Source organism: Falco punctatus, assembly GCF_963210335.1.
Source record: "Falco punctatus genome assembly, chromosome: 2".
Lineage (NCBI taxonomy): Eukaryota > Metazoa > Chordata > Aves > Falconiformes > Falconidae > Falco > Falco punctatus.
The window spans coordinates 104,574,061-104,598,738 of NC_137581.1; the positions used below are offsets into that span (position 1 = coordinate 104,574,061).

Below are 24,678 nucleotides of genomic sequence, written 5' to 3' on the forward strand. Positions count from 1 at the left end.
TCAGGAAGCACCTGGAAAATTCTATACTGGCAGGTATGCTCAAGGAAAATCTTTGTTGGTTGAGTGTAGTACAGATAATGTGTAGCCAAGAAGTTGACTGGGGAAGAATTAATAGGTAGAAGTAAAAGATTCTGGTTATTTAAAAAAACCCACACAACTGTATGGGCTTATTCACTTCTGCAAGTGAAATTCTACCTTAAGATACAGAAATGGATACAATCCTAATTTCTGTAGATGATGCACAGAACTGTCATGGCTACTTCATATCTGTGAAAAGATAATGTATTATAGGAGGACTGGTGGAAGGAATGGCAAGTTCCACCTGGCTTGTCTGTCCATCTACAGTCTTACAGAGAAACATACGTTATTGCATGACCAAAAGCCTAAAAAAGAAGTTATTCATAAACAACATTCACATAGGAATGAGGAATTGATCTGTAGAGAAAGTACAAACTGCAAAACAATTAAAAATTCCACAGAAGGGAAACTGATTTGTAGGAAAGGCATTATGTAATTTCTGTTCCAGGTGGCTCTGTGAATGTTACAGCATTGTATCATCTATATTCATTACATACGGAACATAACGACTACATGTATATCCTACAACCAAAATGTAACAAAGAACTGTACCATAAACCCACTCAAAAATCCAGAATGCAAACTGACATATTCAAAACCGGGAAATGTCAGTGTCTTTTAGGGAACAGCAGCTGGCACAAAATAGATTCAAATTTTGGCTCTTCAAGCCTGTCTTAAAATTCTACCCTGACATTTTATTTATGCAGAGAACACGCTAAAATAAGAACAGTCCCAAATATTTTAAGTTCTTACTGACAGAAGATCACTTCAACAAGGAAAGAAATATAATAAAGTAAGAAATAAGATAATTGGTCTTGCAAAAGAAGTGTAATAGAGGAATTAAGTGACCAGCTTTATGCTTTTCTGGGACAGTCTGGGATAGCATTTGGGTATGAGATGCTGATAGCAAGATATAAACTGCTGTCAGGTGACATTTGCAACTTTAGCTCCCTAAAGTCTTCCCATTCAGGGAAGTCCGTACACCAGCTCATATTTGGTCACTTCTTGAATGGGAAATTAAAGCATAAACTGAAGTGTTGTGCTCAATAGGAAAGGACAGCTGAGTCACAGCCAGAAGCTTCACATCTTGATTCGATTGACCCAGACATGTTGGCTTCACACAGTAGAAAAATATGCTGTTATTCATTCTCTTACAGTAAAGCTGCAGAGAATTAGGAAACAGCTATTTTATGGCATAACTTCTATTCAGAAGCATTATTTGATGTAAATACTCTGTGCCTGCTTATGACTGATTTAGTTCTACAGAGGTGTTTCCAAAAGGGTTGAGAACCCAACCAAGAAATGTAATCATTACCTAAGACAGTCTCTGCATCCCAATAGCAAGAACTAAACCAAAAAAAAGACACACCTCCACTACTGACAACACAGAAGCCCAATCAGCTATGAATAATCAGGGCTGCAACATCTGATCTGCCGTACAGGCATCTGGGGAAGGATGGGATCTGGGAAGCTGCAGGAGAATGAACTGCAAGGTCTGACTACTGGGAGAGCTAGAGCACACAGGAATTGGACCAGTAAATGTTATTTAAACCACACAAAGCATTCTCAGAAATATTACAGTGTATGCATAAGTCTATCAGAAGAACATAATGAGGAAATTAGGCATTTTTTTAAAGTAAAGAAATGGAACTGCCTAAAATGAAGCACTCCAAGCCATCCTCTCACCAGCTTACCTTTTGAAAACCCTGTAAACATTGGGTCTTTGAAGTACTACTATTTTATGCAATCAGTCCTTGAACTGTTTCACCAGAGATCTCACCGTCGACCCTTATCATTTAAGGGAACATATTTGCACATAAATGAACAGTTAATTCTCATTTGTCTGATGAAGTAGCCGCTACAGAAGGGTATTTGTGAGAATCAGGATTGTTTATTCCCACTTATGTTTAGCAACTATTTACTGTTGCTATGAAGAACAATCATGCTCACCAGCATTTCATCCACATCCAAGTCAGCACTCCTACTTTTAAAAATCACCAATACTTTTTATTCCTAAAGTCTACAAGCAAGAAACAAGATTTTCTACGGAGTGCTACACCCAAGAAGACAAATTCTTTCACAGTTTTCTCTATGCTACCATTTCCTTTACTCCCAGATTTACTGGTGCTGCCAAAACCATATGCTGAGGTTTTGGGTATTAGCAGCTCAAAGACTTGCAGAAATGGAGTTACAACACTCTCTTACCTGTTCCTCATGGATCAAAGATGTGCTTGTAACTATTACTGCATTATGATTGATTTCCTTCATGTCAAGCTGCACAAAGAGACCATCTTAAAAGCAGGTATGGTGAATGCCTTTTTAATGTCCATTTTTCTTTTAAAGCAATATTTGATCACAAACAATTCTATACAGTTCAGAGGAACACCTTTCCATGTAATAGAAACATTTTATTAATTCCCTTTGCCACACAACAAAATGGCCATAAACTTCATATAAGTTGGACAGCCATTTTTATCTGTTAATGAAGTTTCCGAAATATGTGATGGATACTCACAAGTAAGCAGCCTTTCCTTCTTCCAGTTCTTTACTTTTTCCACTTGAACCACTCTTTTTCCCACAGATCCTCCTGGTGATGCACATTAGCAATCCACATTGTCGTACAAAGAAGCAGCTAACATCAGTCACAACCAGGATTAACAACAGGGCTGCCACTCCCAGGCCAATGACAGTACCAAGTCCAAGTCCATTAAAAAGAGTGTCTTCAAGGAAAAAAAATTAAAATTAATTAATAAAATTCATCCCAAAGAAGAGCATTTTCGAGAGCTTTTAAGCTGTAAGCCAGGAGACTAAAGGATGTTTAGAAGTCAACCATTCAGAAATTAATGGAAATAAACGGTCCTGAAGATTAAGCAGGTATTCAACATGATATAAAAAATCACCAAAAAAAATCTTTTCTATATATTTTTCCATCACCAAAATTCAATATGGTCACGGAGATTAAATGACATTAATAACAAATAAAACCACATATTCACATTCTGAGAGTATCAGTATGCAGCCTAGGAAAAATATTTTAAATGTTCTACACAATAATAGTTGATATAAGTTGTCTTTTTCACATTTCAAATATAATTAATTAGCAGTGGTGTTAAGCACAATTACTGGAAGGTTTAAGACAGTGCCAAAACAGTATTTACTTTTGTAAATTTAAGTAGAATGAAAAATTCTTCAATGAAATGAATTCAAGCTGTTTAATCTGCAAACAGTTGCACATACTTAGTCTTAAATAAATTAGTATGAGGAAAACTGTGCATATTATTAAATTATTACAGGGTTAGGACCTCATTTTCTATAGTTTTGTGCCTTGAAAATACATTAATAAACTTAAAACTAAACATATTCCACACCTGATCTTGTTTCTGCATTTGTATTATGAAAGCTGATGCTCAGCTAATTTTACTTCATTACAAATCTCAGGAAAAAAATATTTGAATGTTTTGACTCAGCTGGCATTTCTGTAACAGACAGTAATGCTGCAGACTGGTTTGAATACTGTGGTTCTCAGAACAAGTATTGTGTTTGTGAACCCAGATGACCCTTATAAAGCCTAGGACTTCTATGTGATCAATAAACTAGGTGGGGGAATAGTCACCTCAGTAACGGTTCATGCACCCAGCTAATTCAAGGTGTCACTCTAGCTCAGAAATTGGCTAGTGACAATTGCCTTGTGTGATGCTATGACCTGAGCAAACTCCAGAGGGGAGTGGAACTGGGTGTTCTGAACTGTTAGTGTTGTACATCAGCATCGCTCACTTAGTGTTCCCATGCTTTGGCGTGATGTGTAAGTCAGCAATGGAGGGGTATATTTCCATTTGCAGCTGTACCTATGCCCATTACCAAAATAAAAGCAGGATTTTTCTGGCAGGAAATTACTTGAGCACTGTTGTAACAGACACCAAAACATAATATAATGTAATATAATATACATGTTTTAATGGGGCTACTACTATTATCTTCATCTTTTTCTTCCACCTCCCTAATACATTGTGAACTCTTTTCAGATTAAGAATATCATTTAAGTTTTTGTATTGTTGCTTAAATATTTTTTTAAAAAATATCTGTTTACCCTTTCAAATATAATTTGAAAATTATTTTCTTGAGGACTTTAAAATTAATACATACCAATAGAAATATATGCTTTGTTTCTCTATGTGATAAAACTCTTAAATGGAAAAGCAAAAACTTTTTTCAACAGAAAAGGAACATTTTACTTTTTATGCAATTGATTTCACTGTCTTTTGTATGGATTGTTTTATTATAGAACTATTCTTCAGAATGTTATTAAGCAAGAAGCTAGAATTCAATGTATATATTTACATGGATGGATAAGCAGATAAACAGACAGATATTCAAAACAATTTTTCTTTCTTCAGAAAGACTTAAAAAATACTATATAAATTACAAAACCAATGGCACAGCAATGGAATGATGTAACATGCATTGCCCCATCAGCAATGTTGGAAGTTGACATTTCACATGAATTCACAATCTTTCTGTTTTTTAACATCAAGATTCCTAGTTAAATATTGTAATTTTAGATAGATCTGCCAAAACTTACTTTATCCATACATCCACCCATCTATTTGATGACTTCTTTTTAAAACTTCAGTCATTTGTATTTACCAGCCTGAACTGTCATGAAGATATAAATAGATATTTTATTATAGTGAACTGGAAAGCTCAAATATATTTCAACAGCTGTAATAACAGCTATAATATATTATAATAAGTTTTATGAAGTCCAGTTCTAGAGACATTATACAGTGATGTTTTCATCTCTATACCTTCTTAAACACTAAAGAGAATGTGTAGGAGAAAAAATAGAGCCTTTTAATTCATATTTTTAAAGGGATTAATTCAGGGTTGTTTTGCTGCTGTTGTATTTTAAGGGTTTTTTTTGTTTGTTTGTTTGTTTTAATGCGGTATTATGAAGTCTTTACCATGGGGAAATACATTTTTCACTGATGTAAACAGCATTTCCACTATCACTGGAACATTATGATGTGGCAAGCATCCCACCCTGAATGATTCAGTGGCAGAAGAGCCTACGCAATATTTTCACTAGCAAGTGAAAGTTTATAATAATAATATTGTTCCTCTGTACAATGATATTCATATCCATTTGCCATAGTTGAGGGGAAGACTTCGTTTTTTACTTTTAATTTTCTTGGTATTGGTGAGGCATCTGAAACCTAAGTATTTGACTGGTACATACTGGTCTATTTCTTTATGATCGATAATTTTCTTTTAATTCAGCATGCCCCAGCCTTACTCCTGCCTTACTTGGGGTGTCCCAGTTCCTAGTTTTCCTACTTGCAACCCATTTGTTCGTACAGGTTTCTATTTCACAACATTTGAAAGTTTGATTTCTTAAGATTGTCAATACTTTCCCAACATTTCTCTCCTTTATCTCCCACACCTCAAGGAGTGACAGGAACATGGTCACATCCTGTGGCGTAGGAAGGAACGTTGCTGTCATCAGCCTCTCACCTGTCTTAGGCTCTTTATGTACTTTCTTCTTCTGAAAAGGGGCAGAAAGTGGACTGTCTTGTGTTTTAAAAGTATCTGTGCAATGATTAATTTTAATATTAATAAAACTATAGAAAATTATATATTTTTTAAAAATCATTTGGCTCAATTATGTTCTTTCTTAAATTGCTGGGATTTTGTACTGGTCTATTTGCTCCCACAAAAGTAAGGTGTAAAACTAATGCCAATTACTATTAAAGCAGACTTAGACCTACTGACTGCTCTCAAAAATCATATCCTCACATATCTATGGCACCAAACCAACGTGAAATTTTGTCTTAGTATCTTATGACATTAACAGAAGTACTAATTCTGTGACTGGATGAAATGTTAATGTCATACTAGATACAGCCTTTCAACCAACTTTGAAAAATACCTTTGTTATCAAAAAGCTTTGCCCTAAATTAAATCGGGATTAGCTTTACTGCAATAATTCTTAAAGAATTAAAAAAAATGTTATAAGCAGCAATGATTTCAAATTTTTGGGTTTTTTTACAGTGTTTCAGTATGTACCAAATGGACTCAAAATACTAGTTTCACTTTGTGTTCTACAACAATAAAGTATTTATACTTTATATACCTTTTTTCTAGTTGAAAACACACTTATTTAAAAATATTTATTTATTTATTTAAAAGACCCTTAGGTTCCATAGTTCTGAATGAGTTTTAGTTATAATTTCTCAAAAACGTGCTGAATTTAAAATGATATGCTTTTTGTTATATAAAATATGGCATAAATAATATGATAAACTTTGCCATGATAGTGAAGGAAACTGCCAACTTTAAACAAAGTCACTTCATCTACTTTTTCAAATAAGTGCTTATGAATGAATACTTATGGGACTAAGACTGTAAAACTTTCAGAAATTTAATAAAAAATACATTTGAAGAAAGTTTCTATAAATTCCCTAGAAAGTAATGCCAATTTTCAAGTTCCCAGTTACTCAGAAAGTTGTATTTCTAACTTCTAACAAAATAATTGAACGCTTCTGCACAAATCATTATTTGAATGGGAAAGGAGCAATGAAGTCCTTTGGGAAGTAAACCAGAACTTCCCAGTGAAGACAACTAACTGGAAAGATAAATTTTCTGGACCTTCAAATGTAAATTCAAAGCAAATTCCTTTAAGGGATCTATATCAGATACTCTAAAGGGAAGCAGGTCCAAAGAGAGAGCCACCATCTACATATGTACACAGACTATACAGTACACTTTGTACATGGAAAACTAAAGCTATTTCTTCTGCACAAAGAGGCAAGAACTTAATATGCAATATTCACATATTTGGACTGATGTCGTATGAATGTATGTCCCTCAATGTGACAGAATTTCTCTGTACTCTTATAGGATCATATTGTATATATTCAGTTGCTGGTACAACAAAATAATAATTGCAAGCTTTTTAGTAAATACGCTGCTTGAGCAGGAGGTTTGGACAAGATGACCTCCAGAGTTCCCTTCCAACCTCAATCACTCAGTGTTTTGTTGAAAAATAAAAGCACCTTTTTGTGCTTTTCTTCCCTTCCCCTCTTGCTTAGCAGGCATAGATTAAAGGAAAGATTAAAGATATGATTCTACACCGTCCTTAACGTTTTACAGTCATTTATATTTTTAATAAAAAAACCCCAATGATATAAAACACTTTCCTATTTTTATAGGGTAGCATCTGGCAGTTAGATTTGAATGTGCAGGGATATTATGCATAAGTTTGTAGTTTCTTTTAGGTTAGTCTGAACCTAAAGAAGGAACTGGTCTTGAGCTAAAATAGTTGAAAATTATGAGCTAGATGATGAATTGAAAATACTGCACTGGGTAGCAGCAGAAACCAAAGCATACTTTTGTTTATTATCTTCTTGAACTGCCCTGTTAAGCCTCTTAGAAAGGCTGTCCAACCGTGATGGTTTATTATTTCTGTACTGTCTAGGAATGTTGTCTTTAATTTTTATATGATCTGGAACATTTCTTAGAATCAAAGGCTTACAAAATGTATATACTTATACAAAACCTCTAAAAAAATAGAAAACATAGATCTTAAAAATTAGTATCCATTGATAAGCATCCAAACAATCATAATGTAGTACCAAAAAGTTAAACAGTTGTAGAAGGTTTTTCTACCAGTTAAAAACTATAACAGTGGAAGGCCAAGACCATTACTAGAACAAGCATTGCCAAGATAAAGATCTGGAGAGGGGACAAAGAAAAGGATACAAATCCAAACAGCAACCATATAATGAGAAAAAAAAAAAAAAAAACAAAACAAACAAACAAACCCAAAAACATAGCAAAATCAAAAGCGTATACTGGAAATGTTATAGAATTCCAGATAGGTAACATGCATCTATAATACAGGTCTATCCCAGATATAAAAATTTACACAAATACTATGAGGTGGGTGTTGGAAGTACAAGTATTGCAAATACACAAAGGATAGTTCTTCATTTTAGTCATTGCAATTACTCCTTTGTTTCCAGATGATTCAAAATGCTTCCTTTTTTTATTTATTTATTTTTTAAATTTTGGGGATATAAGTACATTCAAACTTGTACACAATAAGTGGAAATAATTTCTCAGTTGAAAGCAGCTAAAAAAGCCATTTGTCTTAAAAATAATTATGTCTGATGTCTGTATTTCACTGCCTTTTAATGATTTGCATTTTCTTGTATTGAAAATGGACATATATAAATTGTGGGACTTGCATAACTTTGCTCGCTGCCTGTCAAAACATCTTCCTCCTTCATTTTCCAACAGGAAATGTCCAAGAGGTGTTTCCACAGAGCTGTTTCCTCCACTCCTTCACCGTGGCTGATCAGAATGCAAGGACTGTATGACACCCACCAAATCTACCAAGTTACAGGCACCCAGCATGAACTCATACCCAGCATTTTCATGAGAATGTGATGATGCTGGAAGACTATATTAATTAGAAGAGGAACCTTTTCTTAGCTTTGTACAAGCACTTCCCATTACTAAGCAATCCTGTTCCTTACTGAGATAAAAATCATGGCAGACAAAAAGGACTAAACAACCAATGATCCCCCTGCCCCACCTAAAGGAGCTCCTATAATGTGGCTGCCACAGCCAGAGCTGCATGAGCTGCTTTTAGCAATTTAAACTAATAAAGCTTGGCTTTTGAGCCAGGTAAGTGCCCAGCAGCTACATGTCTACCTCCAAATAAAATAAACAAATCAATACAGTTGCAGCATCAACTTTTAAAAAATTATTATGATTCTGTGCAACATTTACTGGGGTAATATACGATGCAAAAGAGACCGTGACAGTAACATTCTTTTCTATCCCATTCCTTAATACAAAAAGATGCTAACAAGGCTATAATTGACATTAATTTTAATGCTTTTTCTTCCGGAGTGATTTCTCCTGTAACTTTCTGGTAGGACAGATACTGCTGTAGGGCAGAGTACAAGCACATGAGGATATGTGCTCTGTACTGCACGACTGAGTAATATGTTCTGACAGATATGCTTGACACACAGCTTTGAAAAATAAAGGGGACAGCATTACTGATCCTGATGTAACTAAATAACTAAAGAGGTTTCCTCTAACTTTCTTCTACCCATATTTGACATATCTTCATTGTCTACCATCTCCAACAAAATCTGAGTCTGATTGCAGTGGAGTTTCAAAGGTTTCACTGGCAGCAAGAGAAGCCATAAAGAAGAGGCTGTGTACCATAGAAAACGACACACAGAAGCAACGGGCATTCATAGTTAAGGGAGCCTGTGATGCCACCAGGATTATCAGATACAGAGATGTGAGCCACTGAAATGAAAATATGTAAAATGGTATCTATCAGAAATGTTATGGCTTTCTAAAACTTATCTGAGTGAGGGAGCTTTTCTTTAATATGGCAAAGAATGTCTTTCCAACAAGTTTTCTGGAATTACTTTTCCCTCTAAATTTTACAGGTGAATTTTTTATTATGACTCTTTCTGGGTACTAAGTAGGACTTGACTTCTCATTTATTTTAATGGCACTTTACAGCATTTTTCACATAAATGTGTCTTAAAAAAAGACAGAAATTAAAATAGCTAAATAAAACAAGTGTTGTAATACAAATGGTAGCTTGAGTGTTCCTGTCAATAATGTCTTGTCCTCATCCACTGAGGGATAAGAAGGGAATGGAAAGAAGGCTGTATTACCTAGACAAAGTGTGCTGCATTGTGAAAATATTCTTTGTAGTTGTGGTTTATTATTTTTTAAGCAAAGTTTTCAAAAATTATCCTGGCATCATCAAACTACCCATAAGCAGCCTTCAGAAGCATTTGAACATGCATAAATAGTTATCAGGAAGCTACATCCCCTTTTTCATGCATTTACTCAGTTACCGTAGTAAAGGGCATTTTTTTACCATTGCCTGCTTCTATGGGAAACCCCTCAGAAAAGCCTGCAGAGATCTCAGCTCTTCTGTGTATTGAGGGGGCAGATGTTGTGCAACGACAGCAGCTTTGTGGAGGTTTTGGCATCAGCTCTGCACCCAGGTTTTAGAAGGTTATGGGGAAATGAATAAGTTTCTGTGTCCCAGTTTCCTCCATTAACACTGACAGCAGATTTACTGAACAGGTCTCTTGGAAGATTTTTTAAGAACCTGCGCAGATCAATTAAGATTGACATGGACATTGAAAACATACACTTATGTGTGGCTACAGTACTGCTATTGACATAAAAGGATAAATTATTTTAATTGTGTTATTTAGGATAATTCAAAATCTCACTGTGCACATACCACAGAAATCTGAGAGAGTTTTGCATCTTTATACTGGGTGACAGCTGTAACCAGAGCACTGTAGTCAGGAGACCTGTAAAAAAGCCAAACTGTGTTCCAATTGTATTTGAATTCATAAAATATTTCATGCTTGACAGCACTTTCTTTTAGCTCTAAAAGACATACATAAATACAAACAACAGTTTTGAGAAACATTTATTGGAAAAATATTTTAAATGTATAATTATTTTATAGCATTAGCTACAAAAAGAGAAGTTTAATGAGTGCTGCCAGGATACAGTGCATGTTTTTACTTGAAATAGTTACACTAGTAAAACCACAACTGCCAGTAGGGTTGTACTTGGTATAAAAATGTCGTGTACCATTCTAGTTTCTCCCAGTATTAAAACATCTGCCTTTTGGGATACAGTGGATTCAAGCAGGCAGATTAAATCAGTACAGATCAAGTGCTCAGACTGCATATTTATACAGATATTTCACATACTTGGTCCATCAATGGAGTACCATGGCAGCCACATAATATGAACCAAACTAGAAATTGAGGAACTCTAATTTTAATGATTTTTTATTGTTTAGAGGTTTTTTCAGTGTGTGGGCTTTGCTTTTTTTTAATAGTCACTACTGGATAAAACACTGAGGTTTACTATTGAAATATTGATCCAACAATAAAAAATCTCTTCAGTTACAAAATACATAATGTAGGCAATACAATAAACCCAACATTTATCAGTAATAAAGAAAATACAGATAGGAACAGTTTAAGTCAGTTTTCTTTATTACAAAAATGAAGACAGAAGTTGCATAAACTAAAATGAACTTCGAACAACAGATGAAAGACGCACAAAGTTACATACATTTCTTGACACTTTGGAAAGATGCTGAGGGACATTACAATTACACTATGCAGACATTCTTCAGGGAAAATGAAGAAAGATGACAGAAAATACTGCCTGCATAAAAGAAATCAGTGGAGCAAAATGGTAGTGAAACAGGAATGAGATTAAAAAAAAATAAACGTCACTGTTTCACAAATGAAAATAAACTGCTTTAAATCCAGATCTTTTTCTTGCCTTTCATACTGTTTTTGAAAATAGAAACTCACAGGAACTGCAGTGCTTGCAGTATTTTTAACAGTAATTTTTCGTACATTGTATATATTTTCAAATGTAATTCTGTTGGAAACATACAATGGGTAAGATTTACTTTGCTTGTTTTACAGCTCGCTTAACATGTAATATAAACAAAATTATATGAAAATAAAATATTAAATAGAAATGGCCTCTACAAAAATGCTAAATGTAAAATAGATATACAGAACTATTAATAAGAATATCATACATCATAATGGAACTATGGTGACAAGAATTTTTACTACAGTTTCTCAAGACTTTAGAACAGATAAAAATGAACAAAAAAAGGTATTCCTTGATCTAGCTCTTGCAAAACACCTAAACTTAACATAACTCTCAAGCATACAGCTTCCATATAGCTACTCTTTCTAAACAGGCAAAGTTGCTAGTTGATATTTGACACATTGGCTTTATTAGGATGTTGTCATTGGCATTACAAGGAATAAGATTTTCCTTGTGAATTTTCATCACTTATACAGTAAGCCTGATACATGAGTATGAAAGGAAAACTGGAGAAGCCTTGTACGTCTGGAGAAATGGGAAGGATTAAGTACAATGTGGTAAGCTCTAATGAGTTCTAGATGCAGCTAGCAAAGATTTTGGTGATGCCATAGACTTCAGAAGGTACATTTGTCTTGGTATTGTTTAAAGTACTTTCTAAAAGTTAAAGGTATTTTTCCTGTCCTAAAAATCCTGAAAAAAATAATCAATTAGAAATCAACATTCTGGACAACGAATAGAAGATTGGAGACTGTTAGCACAATCACAAATTGTATACGAGTCTCCATTACCTCCTTTTTTTTTTGTTTTAAATTGGTTTGTTAGGCTTAATTAGTTAATTTTAAATTTTCACACACATAAATGGAGCTATTAAATTTAGTGAATGAGGTTTGCATGCTGGAAAAATAATACATGGTAAGACCCAGAAATCTAATTGAGTATTATTCATATTGTTACTTATGTAATTAAACCACTAGGTCTGTTTATCTTATAAATATATATTTTTCATATGCACATCATATTTTTTACATCATTGCTTGGCCTCATACTTCCATCAAAAAATAAATGGAACATTATATTGTTGCTTGATAATAGTATGCTTTGTACACCTCATAAAACCTTTTTTCCAATGTATGCAGTATATGTGTCTTTTTCTGGGCAATATTTTTCCTATTCAGCTAGACAGCAATTTATATTCTAATAACCCGACTGTAATAAATGAAGGATCATGTGTGAGGTTGTATTATGTAAATACTTGGATTCATAATAATTTGTAAATGTTAGTAACTTGTCAAAACACTGGAAACAAGAAAGACAACAAGTAAAACCTCATTAGGAAAGAAGCCAGTCTTAGACTCAACAGTTTGTAAATCAAAACATGTAAAGAATAATATTCTGTATTGATATACTGCTATATCACAGAACAGTCATTACCCTTTTTAAGCTTCTGTGTCACCAGTTTGGATTTAAGACATAAGTTTAGTGTAGACTATTTTAGAACTTCAGTATTACAGACAGTTGAATATTAGCATTTCAAAATATGTGACAATGTTGAAAAAACGGTAACATTTTACACTGTCAATCATAAGACCTAAAATCCCTTTTAAATTTACTACTTTTAAAGGAACAAATTTACTTATATAACATTTAAGTACTAATGACAGCAGAATAATAAATTCAATTTATGAAGACATATTTATCATTTTAATACAGTTTAAACTACAATTTTAAATCTGCTCAGTCTATACCTACCAATTATAATTTAATTTGCAAATGTCTCTTCACTTTTTCTACATTCATGTCTGTAGGAAGACAAGATTTTAAAATCTTCTGTATCTTCCCACAGATTGTACAAAATATTGTTAAATAATCTTGCTCTCATTGTTTTTAAAGACAGAAACATTCATAAAGGGAAATACAAACAAAACCGTATTAGTTATTCATCTCAGGAGATAAATGACAACCCAAGGACATCCTCTTCCTCTTTCTCTTTGTCATTACAGAGGTTTTGGGACGCTGCCCAGAACTGTCTGGCTCTGCTGTCATAGAATCCCTCTAATACCGGATTAACTCATCCTCTTTGGACTCTAATGGGAAGAGTAGGGCCAAAAGCAAAGGATCATATTCATACTACCTGATAAACTCAAAATGCATAACATAGAAGAATATAAAATGGAACAGACCTAAAATTTCTCTCATTTAACAGTGGAAACTTATGTAGTTACCAGCTGAAGCTACTATCAGTTGGGAAAAAGATAAGTGATCCAAATTTTTCTCTTTATCCCACTGGCATTGTGACACTGAGGATAAAAGCCAACTTGTCATTTATAATGTATATTTAGCTTCTAAAATTTCTCAAGGCTTTTCACTAGCTCTTTCACAATATGTTTGGAGAGCTCACAGTCAATCAGTCTCTGTGCCCTAATTCCTATCTGTCTTATATACTTATCTGCAATGTAAGAATTACCTGTTAACAGATTTATAACTGGTGAAGAGAACTTAAAATGTCTCACCAGAGTAGGAAAACGATTTAGAACTTTCCGTTTTTCTTCTTTTATACATACCTGTGTGTATCTATATATATAGTCTCCTGTCTTGCTTTATTAAAGAAGTAAGAATAAAGACAAATATATGACAAGTAAAATATGTAAGAACATATTTAGTAGATTTGAAGGTTTCAAATTTTCGGAAATTAGGAAAATGGTGCAAAAAATACCAGAATTGGACTGTCTGTTCAACCTTAATGAGATCCTATTTTATGTTTCATTCCATAAGACCATATAGTTTTACTCAAGACCTTTCAATCCAATGGCATGTGCTCACTAGTTCTGATTGTATCTGGAATTTGGTTTTCTTTATTATTTGGAACAGCACTCTAACTCTATTGTGTCCACAAGAGAAAATTCTGTGTCCTTATATGCATCCAGTCCCTATCTTAAAATGGGATCAGAATGCAAAAGGGATGTGATTGCAGACAACATCCTCTCAAAAGAATTTTATGCTCCCATGGCCCAACAAGGAGCTCTGGTGTTCATGCACCACTGTGCTCTCACAAACTCATAAAGAGCTCCCGGCAGCAGATCATGGTGTGCTTGTGCTGATGCACACTCAGGGGACATCAAACTATTCACTGCTGACGTTCTGAATTAAGATTTTCAGGGGCTTCTGATGAGGACAGACTTGGGCAGGTTTATTTCCACCACCACCCCCCGCCCCCCGCCCTCGCCTTGGGAATACAAGGAGCATCTACATACTGCATATTTGCCAAATCTCAGCTCTGTGATCGTAAGTAGAGATGTACTCGCAGTTCTTTTGTTTGTTACCACAGGAAAAGAAATACGGAAAACAACGAACATTTTCACTGTTTTAAAGTTTTGGAAATGGTTAGAAAAATATGAAGCATCTTGCAAAAGTTCCTGCCCAAGGTGATTATTCTCCTAAAAAAAATTCAGCATAAGAAATAGCACTTGTCAGAGTTATACTCAATTGAAAACATGTTCTCACACCTCAAAGCTTTTTAAAACTGTTATGTGTAGCTAGCAATTCCAAATCCTCTGTATCACAGTATAAAAAGTTTCATTTAAAAACGTAGTTTAATGTTAAGATCCCTATCCTTCTTTAATTATTGTCTGTAAGTTCAATAAATGCTTAAACATTAAACACATAAATAGTTTTTGTTATAAGCATAACACTTATAAAACTAAATAACAAAGTCAATGCATAAATTCACATTGTGCATGGAAAAACAGGTTTTCACCCAACTGAATCTGACTGGGAACCCAAAATTTGGCCTTTTACAAGATTGGAATAGAAATTCTATCTCTTCACCATACATGCCGGGCACAAGTCAATGTAATTAATTTCAAATTAATGACACGGCATTAGGCTAAAGTACTAGAGCATAGTGGCAAGGGCTGCAGATGAAACAGTGGCCCCACTTAACACAGAGAGATTTTCTAGAGATCACAATGAAGCCAACGTTTTTGGAATGGTACTTGCTTGAATTCCAGCTACTTCATTACACAAAATATGTAATTTTTAAAAAAAGTATTTCTGTCAATTAATTAAGTCTTCAAATTTATACACATACATCTTGAAGACATCTTACTTGGGACGCAGGCCAGTTTTCAAAAATGATTGTTATTTGCTGTAGATAAGAAGAGTTTTTATTAATTATGGTTTAAAGTAGACTTCCAAGAATAAACTGAAACTGGCAAAACCGACTACAATCACTATTTCTATGCTTACATGGGTGAAGATACATAAAAACTTAAATTTGACCTACTAATTTCAAAGTTATAAAAGAAGCCCTCAAAGAAATTAACTGGGGGTGGTGGTGGTGTATCAACATATATTGTTAATTTATTATAAATTCTTAAAACAGTTAATTCTGCCTTAGCCCTAAAGGGCATTGCTTTCTTGGGTTATTCTGTATGCAACAGTGGAATGAACCATAAACCTAGTCAACTACAAAAATTCAAAAATCAAATATATGCAGTAAGATGTCTATGTGGACTCTTACTAAATTAACTTTTTTTCTGAGGCTTTGTATACATTGTTCTAGTTGCAGAGCTTCTAAGCTATTCTTTTAACATGTGAAATAGGGAAAATAGTTTTCCCATTCTTTAATAAAGGTCGAAATTGAGCTCCCTAGAGCTTCTAGTCCAACATATGACATGAAATGGAATGTGGCACCATTACAGTCACAAGAAGTGAGTTTTGTGGGTAGAGATCCACATTATGTGCTGAGGCATGGCTGCAGAGAGGCATAGAAAAAGTATACAAAATGAAATACTATGAACTAAAACAATTCATAGATTATAAATTAGGGAAGAAATGTTGGTTAAAACCCACTAGAAGGTACAAAACATCTATATTAAGCATACAGTTTTAAGTACATCATGGAAGGAGCTAGTATAAGCACAGCTCTGAAAAGGATTAATGCAGAATAAAAACGCTCTCATGAAGGACCAGTTGATGGTCCACCTGGAAAGCTGTGTGACTCACAACGGTAAAGGTCTCTGCACAGACTTGTAAACACAGTTGAGAAAATAGAATCAAATAACATTGATCAAATTCAATGTTACATTCTCCAAGTTCTGTCAGACAGAAGAGCCACGCATCATCTGTTGCTTTGTCACAAAACTTACAAGGTTTCCAAAAAGACAGATGAAGGATTTTGCATGCACAGAGTGAAGTAATTATGCTATTTAGGATATTAACTAGGAATGGAAACTTTAGAAGAAATATAGAAAAGTACATTTTTTTATACAGGTCTGTGTTTATTTTCCTGTAAAAATAAAATTAAGAGGGAAAGGAAGAAAACATATTGCTTGCCTTATCAACAGCATCAAGACATGCACCAGAAACTTATGACTATAATGAAAGAGAAACCAGCAGCATTCAGCTGCAGGGACTGGCCTCCATTTTCACGTCTAGTAGCTTCAGAGCATCTATCTGTGTGGATAAGAATTGTTACAGAAAATCAAGAGTGTGAAAAATAAGTAAATTTGAGAAAAAAAGTGAAAAAGTTGATAGAACACAAAAAATAAAGTATCAAAGGAAAAAAGGTGACAGTAGGAAAGAAAAAAAGATAAAAAAATAATTACATTGTGCCAAAGACAATGACCTGAAAGACACTAATAGAAACATGAAATTATGATTAAAGTGTGGATGAAATGGCAACCATTGAAGCACTCTGAGCAAATGTGGATAACAAAGTACTCAAATCACAGAAAAGGTGTACCTTAATAGCAGCAACATGTGGTTCTCCACAGAGGTCAAAGTGGTAAACTCTTTGGTCTAACTATAAAAACATTTATTTAAGCACTTAACCTGAGGCATGCAACCAATTCTTGTTTCCTCACAAGATTCAATACTATTCAGCCAATGCCCAACCTAAATACAATCTTTCATGTGTCACTCATGTTAGAGGTACTTGGAACTAAGGAAACTACAATGCAACATCTATCAGAAATAGTGACTATTTGGAGCAACAACAAGCACCATAGGCTGAAAGCAGAAACTGTATAAAGGTCAAGAATTACATAAAAAGAAGGTTCTGATCGTGCGTGGGGATAAAGAAGAGAGAAACTTGTTTAGGTGCTTCTTCTTGCTAATAAGTTTATCTTGTTCCTGAATTATTGTAGGAGTCCAAATGGACCACTGCCAAAACTGGCATCAATAATATAGACATAAGTCCACTTGAAATATGAATAACCAATGCAATTAGCACAAGCAGCTAGTCAATAGGTATTGACTTTAACCTAGGGTGGGAACAAAACAAAGTTGGTTTTCAAAACATGCAACTTACAGTCAAGCCCTCACCAGTATTTCTGGATGCAATCCAGTGCAATGTGCAATATGTGAAGCTTGCATATGTATTTTCTTTTATTTATATTGAAAGTTTTGGCAGAAAATACAGTCAAGTTTATGCAATATTTTATATGTTTAAACATCTTAATCTCCTTGACTGTATATATATTTTTTTTTCAGCTACAGTGACACAGTAATTACGTGGATAGCGATTAATACCAGTGTTAGCCTACTGTTTCAAAAGAGACTTGAAAAGAAATGGAAATGTAGAAACCTTTATATACTATGGACAATAACCTTGGTTACATCTTAATTTACTTACTTTAAAAAGTGAATTTTAAGAAATTGTAATGGAAGTAGATAAAAACTGTTCAGCTCTCACTTTCTAATTAAAACTGATATATCAGTTTCTTGTTATAATTATTAAAGCTTTAAAATAATTTATTTAAGGTTAAAATCAGTGTAGAGGATGATTTGTGACATCTTAGCACAATACAGTGGGGTATGTCCCTGATTCTAGAGAGCTCACAGTCTGAAGAGAAAGGCAAGTAGTGGATAAATTGTTATCTCTTTCCACAAATATATGACCAAGACATGCAGAATTAAAGTGGTACCCAAAATGAAAGGGGTTTTAGGTTTTTGGATTTGTACCTTTTAGGGTTTTTTTGCATCACACCTCAAATTTAGTTTAAATCATGGAGCTGTTATTTTGCAAATATGTTCTTGTGGCAAACTTGCCTTCGGTATGTGGATGTATAATGTTTAACTAAGGCACTATCTTGTAATACAGATTTCCATGCTCTTGCACAAATATACATCTGAGTGTAGACAATTATCAAGCAGAAAAGACAGCAATATAAATAAACTAAGAGCTGTTATAGACTTTAGCCCATCCTCACACATGTACCTACTGTGGTGTTTTTAATGATACAAATTTTACAAGAAATTATGACTGTTAAAAAATTCATAACTGGTTCTTTTTATTAAGAAACAGTTTGGTTCTTATATTCATAGCAAAAAGATTCTTGACACATTAAACTTCCACAGTTATTTTAATAACACAGCTTTTCAATATTTTTAGAGAATACATCTAACAATTTAATCTTTTAATTGGCACTTATGGTTTTTTTTTAATTATAAAGCAACATAGTGTCAGCAATTACTTATAATAAATATTCTGGGCAAATAAGAGAGCTACACTTGAAAAGTGTGGCCTAGCACTTCAACATTCAACATCTATGATTTTTTTCTTTTTTACTTATAGCATTCAACAAGCTAAGCAGACTTAAAATCACAAGGTAAAAATAAATAAATAAATAAATTCCTTTTAAAGCAAAAGTTCTGTGAATACAGGGTGGCTCTTTGAATATTATTAGGTTTTTTTTCTAGCATTCTACTGCTTTTCTAGTATACAGTGATAGTGAATTCCCATGACAGCTGTACTGTAAGTGTTATTTTATAAAAAATAATGTTGGGGGTTTTTTTTGGCCTCTGACTATCTCTGATGCAACTGATAGTGTAAGCCTTTCTGATTCATATAAAATAAGTTCTATCAATTTTAGTAAGCCATTTCTATCCCTTTTCATGCAAAACTCGTGAGTATTTGCAGGGAATGGAGCAAACACAACTCCTTTTAGCCTACAAGAACAAATGCTCTATCACCACAATGTTCATCTCCAGGATCTGATGAGCAATGGTTCTTACTCAGCAAATTCTAATACTGGCTTTCAAAGCAAAAGCAAATAGATCTTGTGGGGGCTGTCATCTTTCTGAAGTTTTGGATATTAATTTATCTGGTTGGTGTGATTCCTACCAACACCTATTCTCAAAGCACGAGATCTCAAAGACACACTTAATCTATTCACTCAACCCCCTTCAGAACTTCAGAAAATAATTTTTTTTTTCTTCCAGTATAGCAGTACATGATGAAGACTTTGATTTACACTTTTATCTCAGAATTATGATCTGAACAAAAGTTGGATGAAAGCCTTCATTTTCAAGGTGTGGTTTTGGAATAGCCTTTTGGAATATCCTTCAGCCCATGAGAAAATGATGCAGGTAACTTCAAGAGGATAATGCTGCCGCTCTTCTTTGCCTTGGGAATATGATGAGAACTACTAGGAGACTAACACCCTAAAGGCTTTCCTTTTTGACTACTGTATTCTGTTCTTCCTTTTAGATTTAGCTAAAAACCCAACTAGTTAAAGCTGTAGAGATAGGGTAAAGAATCTTTTAATGTATGAAGCAGTACACAGACCCATCATGGTCTTAGAACTTCTGGTCCTCGGAATGGAAATTTTACCTTTGGAAATATCTTCACACTCCTTCTGTGCTTTTCTTTTTATTTGTTGGTTTAAATTTATTGTTGCTAAACAAGTCGGTACAAAGATCGAAGGTCAGAAAGTTACCACTACTTTTTCCCGTTATTCCAATTGTTAAAAGTGTGCAAAATTTCTAATACAATATTTTCCTTGCTGAGCTACAAAGAATTTTATTTCTATCCTCAGATACCTATTTTAAAAACTTTACAGGAATGTACTATATTTGAAGCCTCTGGCAAATTCATTGAAATTGCTAACCACATTCAAAAGTTATCAAAAGACACAAACTCATGGATGTTTGTGCATATATACAGACACATATATGTGGACAAGTGGTGTGGTCACAAGCCCTAAGTTGAAAATCAGGCCAAAATGCTATTCCTGAAGAATCACTACATAGTTCTACAGTTGTTTTCTGGAGTTTTAAACAGGAAATTTAAAAGCCACAAGTGATGACTTAGTCTTACCTCAAGTAGCTACTGGCAGCCTTTCTAGCTTTTTCTATGGAAAGAGACTACAAAAAAAATTACTTCTGAGCCCCACAATTCTCCTAATTTAACTTTTAAGGATGCAACATAACATTTCCTAGAACTAAGAATAAGTACCAGGAGCCAGCTGCTGACATTACCTCATAGCTAACTCTGCCTCTGAATGTGGTCCTGTTTTGAAATAGCACATTGTACCTGGAAAGGGCTTCTCTTCAGCTGATCTACATATGATCACTAATGGTTAATGCTGGTTATCAGCAGTTCTGCAAAATGCTCAAGAGGGAATATGTACAGTCTTCTTTGTTCATTACCCACAAAATTGTTGTCTAAAGTTAAAAAAAAGACACTCACTTTGTATCTGCAAAAGCACATGGGTTACTGATTGTGTACCGAGACAAAAAATACCAAGAACATAACTGAAACTCGGCCTGGCCTGAAGAATGCTGTTGTTCCTACTGAAGTGGAAGTGAGGAAGGAAAAAAGTTTTATGGGAAGAAGAGCTATAAATAGAAACCTAGAAAATAAACATAACAGAGAGATCATTGTCTTTGGAAATCTAAGGATCTGGATTTGTGAGGAAATTCTTGAGCAAGGATTGGGTCAGAAAACTGGATACACATAGGTCCCTAGGTTCTGATGGCATGTGCCCACAAGTGCTGAGGGAGCTGCCATTGCAAGGCTATTCTCAATAGTCTTTGAATGTTCATGGAGATTGGTAGAGATCCCTGAGGATGGAGGGAAGGGGACCTTAGAAGGGGCAGGAAGGATGGCTTGGGGATCTACAGGACAATCAGCCTCACCTCAGTCCCTGGGAAGGTGATGGAGCAACTGATCCAGGACATTGTTTCTAGGCACATGAAGAACCACTACATCAAAAGCAGTCAGCACTGGTTCACGAAGGCAAAGTCATGCCTGACCAAGGTAACCTGGTAACCTCCTATGATGAACTGACTGGCTTGGTAGATGAAAGGAGAATAGTGCATATTTATGTTGAATTCAGTAAGGCTTTCGACACTGTCTTCCATAAGGCCCTCATAGAGAAGCTACTGATATATGGGCTGGATAAGCAGACTGTGAGGTGGAATTGAGAACTGGCTGAATGGCTGGGTCCAGAGGGTGCTGATCAATGCCGTGAAGTCTAGTGGGAGGACAGTGATTAGCAGTGTACCCCAGGGGTCAACATGGGGTCCAGTCTTGTTCAACATCATGAATGATTTGGATGATGAGGCAAAGCATACACTCAGCAACTTTGCTGATGACACAGATCTCAGAGGAGTGGCTGATACACCAGATGGTTGTGCTGCCATCCAGACAGACCTCAAAAGGCTGGAGAAATGGGCTGATACTTCAAAGGACACAAGAACTGTTCAGAATGGAAGTTGATTCATAGTTCTGGTAAGTAAAAAAATACCACATTGTTTTTGTGGTGGGGTACAGAACAAGAATGAAGGCGGCTGCTTTTTGGCTTCTCTTAGCTGATGCGTTGTCAGGGTCAAGTCAACCTTTCTGGAGAAAAGGGAGGTCGTGCCTCCCTTCAGAGCTAGGGAGACTGTGCCCCGGAGAGTCTCTGGCAGCTTCATGTGTCAGGTTGAAGGGATATGAGAGACAAGGAGAACACCTGCAGCAAGTGTCTGTTGTTTAGCAGCAAAACGTGACAAGAACAAAAACTTACACCAGCTACACAGATGAGATCAGAATTTATTTCTACCCAAAAAAGTCAATTAATTGCTTAACTGAGAGCAAAATGAAAGAAAAAGACTTGCCCTGAAAGAAAATTTTGAGCACCATGGACACTTATTTCTATTTTTCTGTACTTAGTCATTTTCAGTTTCTGGATGAAAAAAGTTCATTATCCCAGCTTCTATTCTAACAAAACCCTGTGTGTGTAGTTCAAAAGTCCTATTTTGTCTATTTAATACATCATAAAATGTACATACACAAATTCAAATACACTTATACACACAGACACCTGAAGCATAGATAAGAGTTCTTTTTATTTTTCATTCACTCTGACACCACTGGAGATCCTAATACTGCATTTTTATAAAAACTACTGATAAAAATCATGCTTGGTGTCAAGAGCATTATCTTTACTACTAGTGAAGATGAGAGAAAATACCACATATTAGATCGTCCCTCTGCCTATTACTCTATGATTTTAAGTACTGATGACACACATGCATTGAAAAAAAAGTAAATGAGATGCATCAAGGATTAAAATTATTTCAAGGATGTTAATAAAAAAAAATATTCTGACAGTTCATGCAGTCTTGGAAGTTAAAAACACCAAACCAACCAACATCACAAAGTGAGAGAAATAGGTCTAAGGGCTTCTTATTATCCCCAAATGCTTTTCTCATTTTCCCACTGTTGCTCTAAGTTATGAATTTATAATGAAGAAAAAACCCCTTATGATAAAACACAACTTGCAACCATTTTTAATATATCTACTTGCCTTCCAGAGAAACAGCACTGACTGGATAAAAGCCTTTGGAAGACAGCACCTGCATAAATCTTCTGCTGCTAATTTCTGAAGAGATATCTAACACCTGCAGACAACATCCTCTTTTAACACCTTCCATTTAATCTTCTTTTAAGATTAATTTAATATAAAAGTGTAGATGTGTTTGCAGGTTGCACTAGTAATGGTTAAGAATGACAGCTGATTTGGACACTTTTGTACCAGCTGAACAGTACAAAGACAGGTTCTCTATCTCTGGTCTTCTGAGAAAGAGTAAATAGACCCATACAAATGGGCAGTGGTGTCAGCTCTGATGGAACTCAGCTGTTCCAAGTGACACCTAGTCAGAGGGTTTGCTATGTCTGCAGACGCTAGTCTGCACTGTCCTAACGTTGATAAAGAGCTAAGAGCTAATAGCTAAGGCACACAGCTCCTTTGAGAATCCCCTTTTTCTTACTGGACTGGAAGCAGCTTAACACTATGGAGAAGCAGAACAAAATGTTCTAAAATATCACAAAGCAGTACTTAACATCTGATAAAGATTTCAGTCAGAGGCAAGTACACCAATAGTAGAGTTGCATCTGTCTGCAAGTACTCGCAACTAACATCCCTAGTGAGATTTTGGAATACATAAAATACTACATCACTCTTACTTCAAAGCATGATTTTGAAATAGATGCTCATATGCCTAACAAAAAGGTGAAATACAAAGATGAAATTACTGACTGAAAAGAATAACTCAAAAAAGAAGGAAGTAAAATTAAATATACAATAATGTACAGTAACGTATACATCAATATATTTATACATATATTTACTTAATGCGAAGTCTTTTAAGTGTATTCAAAACAAAGTTGTTAAGAAGTTGGTTTGCTGAGTATTTCTCAAACTCAGTACAAGGTTCCTTTGGTAAACCCTTCAGAAAACCAGGCAAACTTTACTAAAAGGATTACAAATTCTGAGGAACTAATCTTAAATTTGAGTGATTCAGTGACTGAAGACTGTGTTGTAGGCCTAGGAGCAGAAATTACAAAATCAAGTACATCTGTAGTTGGAGGCTGCTGAGGCCAACCATATGAAAATTTAAAGGAATGTCTGTCTTATTTATACATCTCACTGATGCCAGACAGCAATTCACTGTCTCAAGCTCCTTCCTAGACCTAAGACTCTTAACGGAATATTATCATATCGTGTTATGATAGAACCTGACTGCCAGCCAGGAGCTGGTACTTGCACACTTCCCTAGCAAACAGAAGTTGTGGATTCAGTGCCCACAGGAGATGTGTATTCGCATAAGTAGAGTTTTGGCTTCCAGTCCCTGCCCTCAGGGATTACTACTTCTGCCTTATATCCAATGGCTTTCGAAAGCACAACCAAGCACCTTCTGCAGCAATCAGAACCAAAGTTTTATTTCTTGTAATCACTCCCATTTCCCTGGTAAGCACTTATCAAAGGACACCAAACCTATCCTTGCCTCCATCTCTCTCCAGGTCTCTGATTTATTGCATTAGATGGCACACATTTTCACCAGAATAGTGTGTTAGGTATAATTACCCATTCTGATACTTAGGGGATCCCAAAATTCTCTTGGATA

At 34.9% G+C, this 24,678-nt stretch overlaps 1 protein-coding gene across 2 annotated transcripts in view; it reads right to left on the reverse strand.

The window, feature by feature from the left end:
• The window catches only part of NCAM2 (neural cell adhesion molecule 2), a 316,785-nt gene that overhangs the window by 16,017 nt on the left and 276,090 nt on the right, over positions 1–24,678 (reverse strand). The window contains exon 16 of one of the 2 annotated variants that reach the window (XM_080374442.1): positions 2,594–2,798. In XM_080374442.1, the coding sequence (XP_080230568.1) occupies positions 2,594–2,798 (205 nt within the window). Of the gene's footprint in view, positions 1–2,593; positions 2,799–14,712; positions 16,957–24,678 lie in introns of those variants that run through there. The other variant, XM_080374443.1, reaches the window with a different exon arrangement.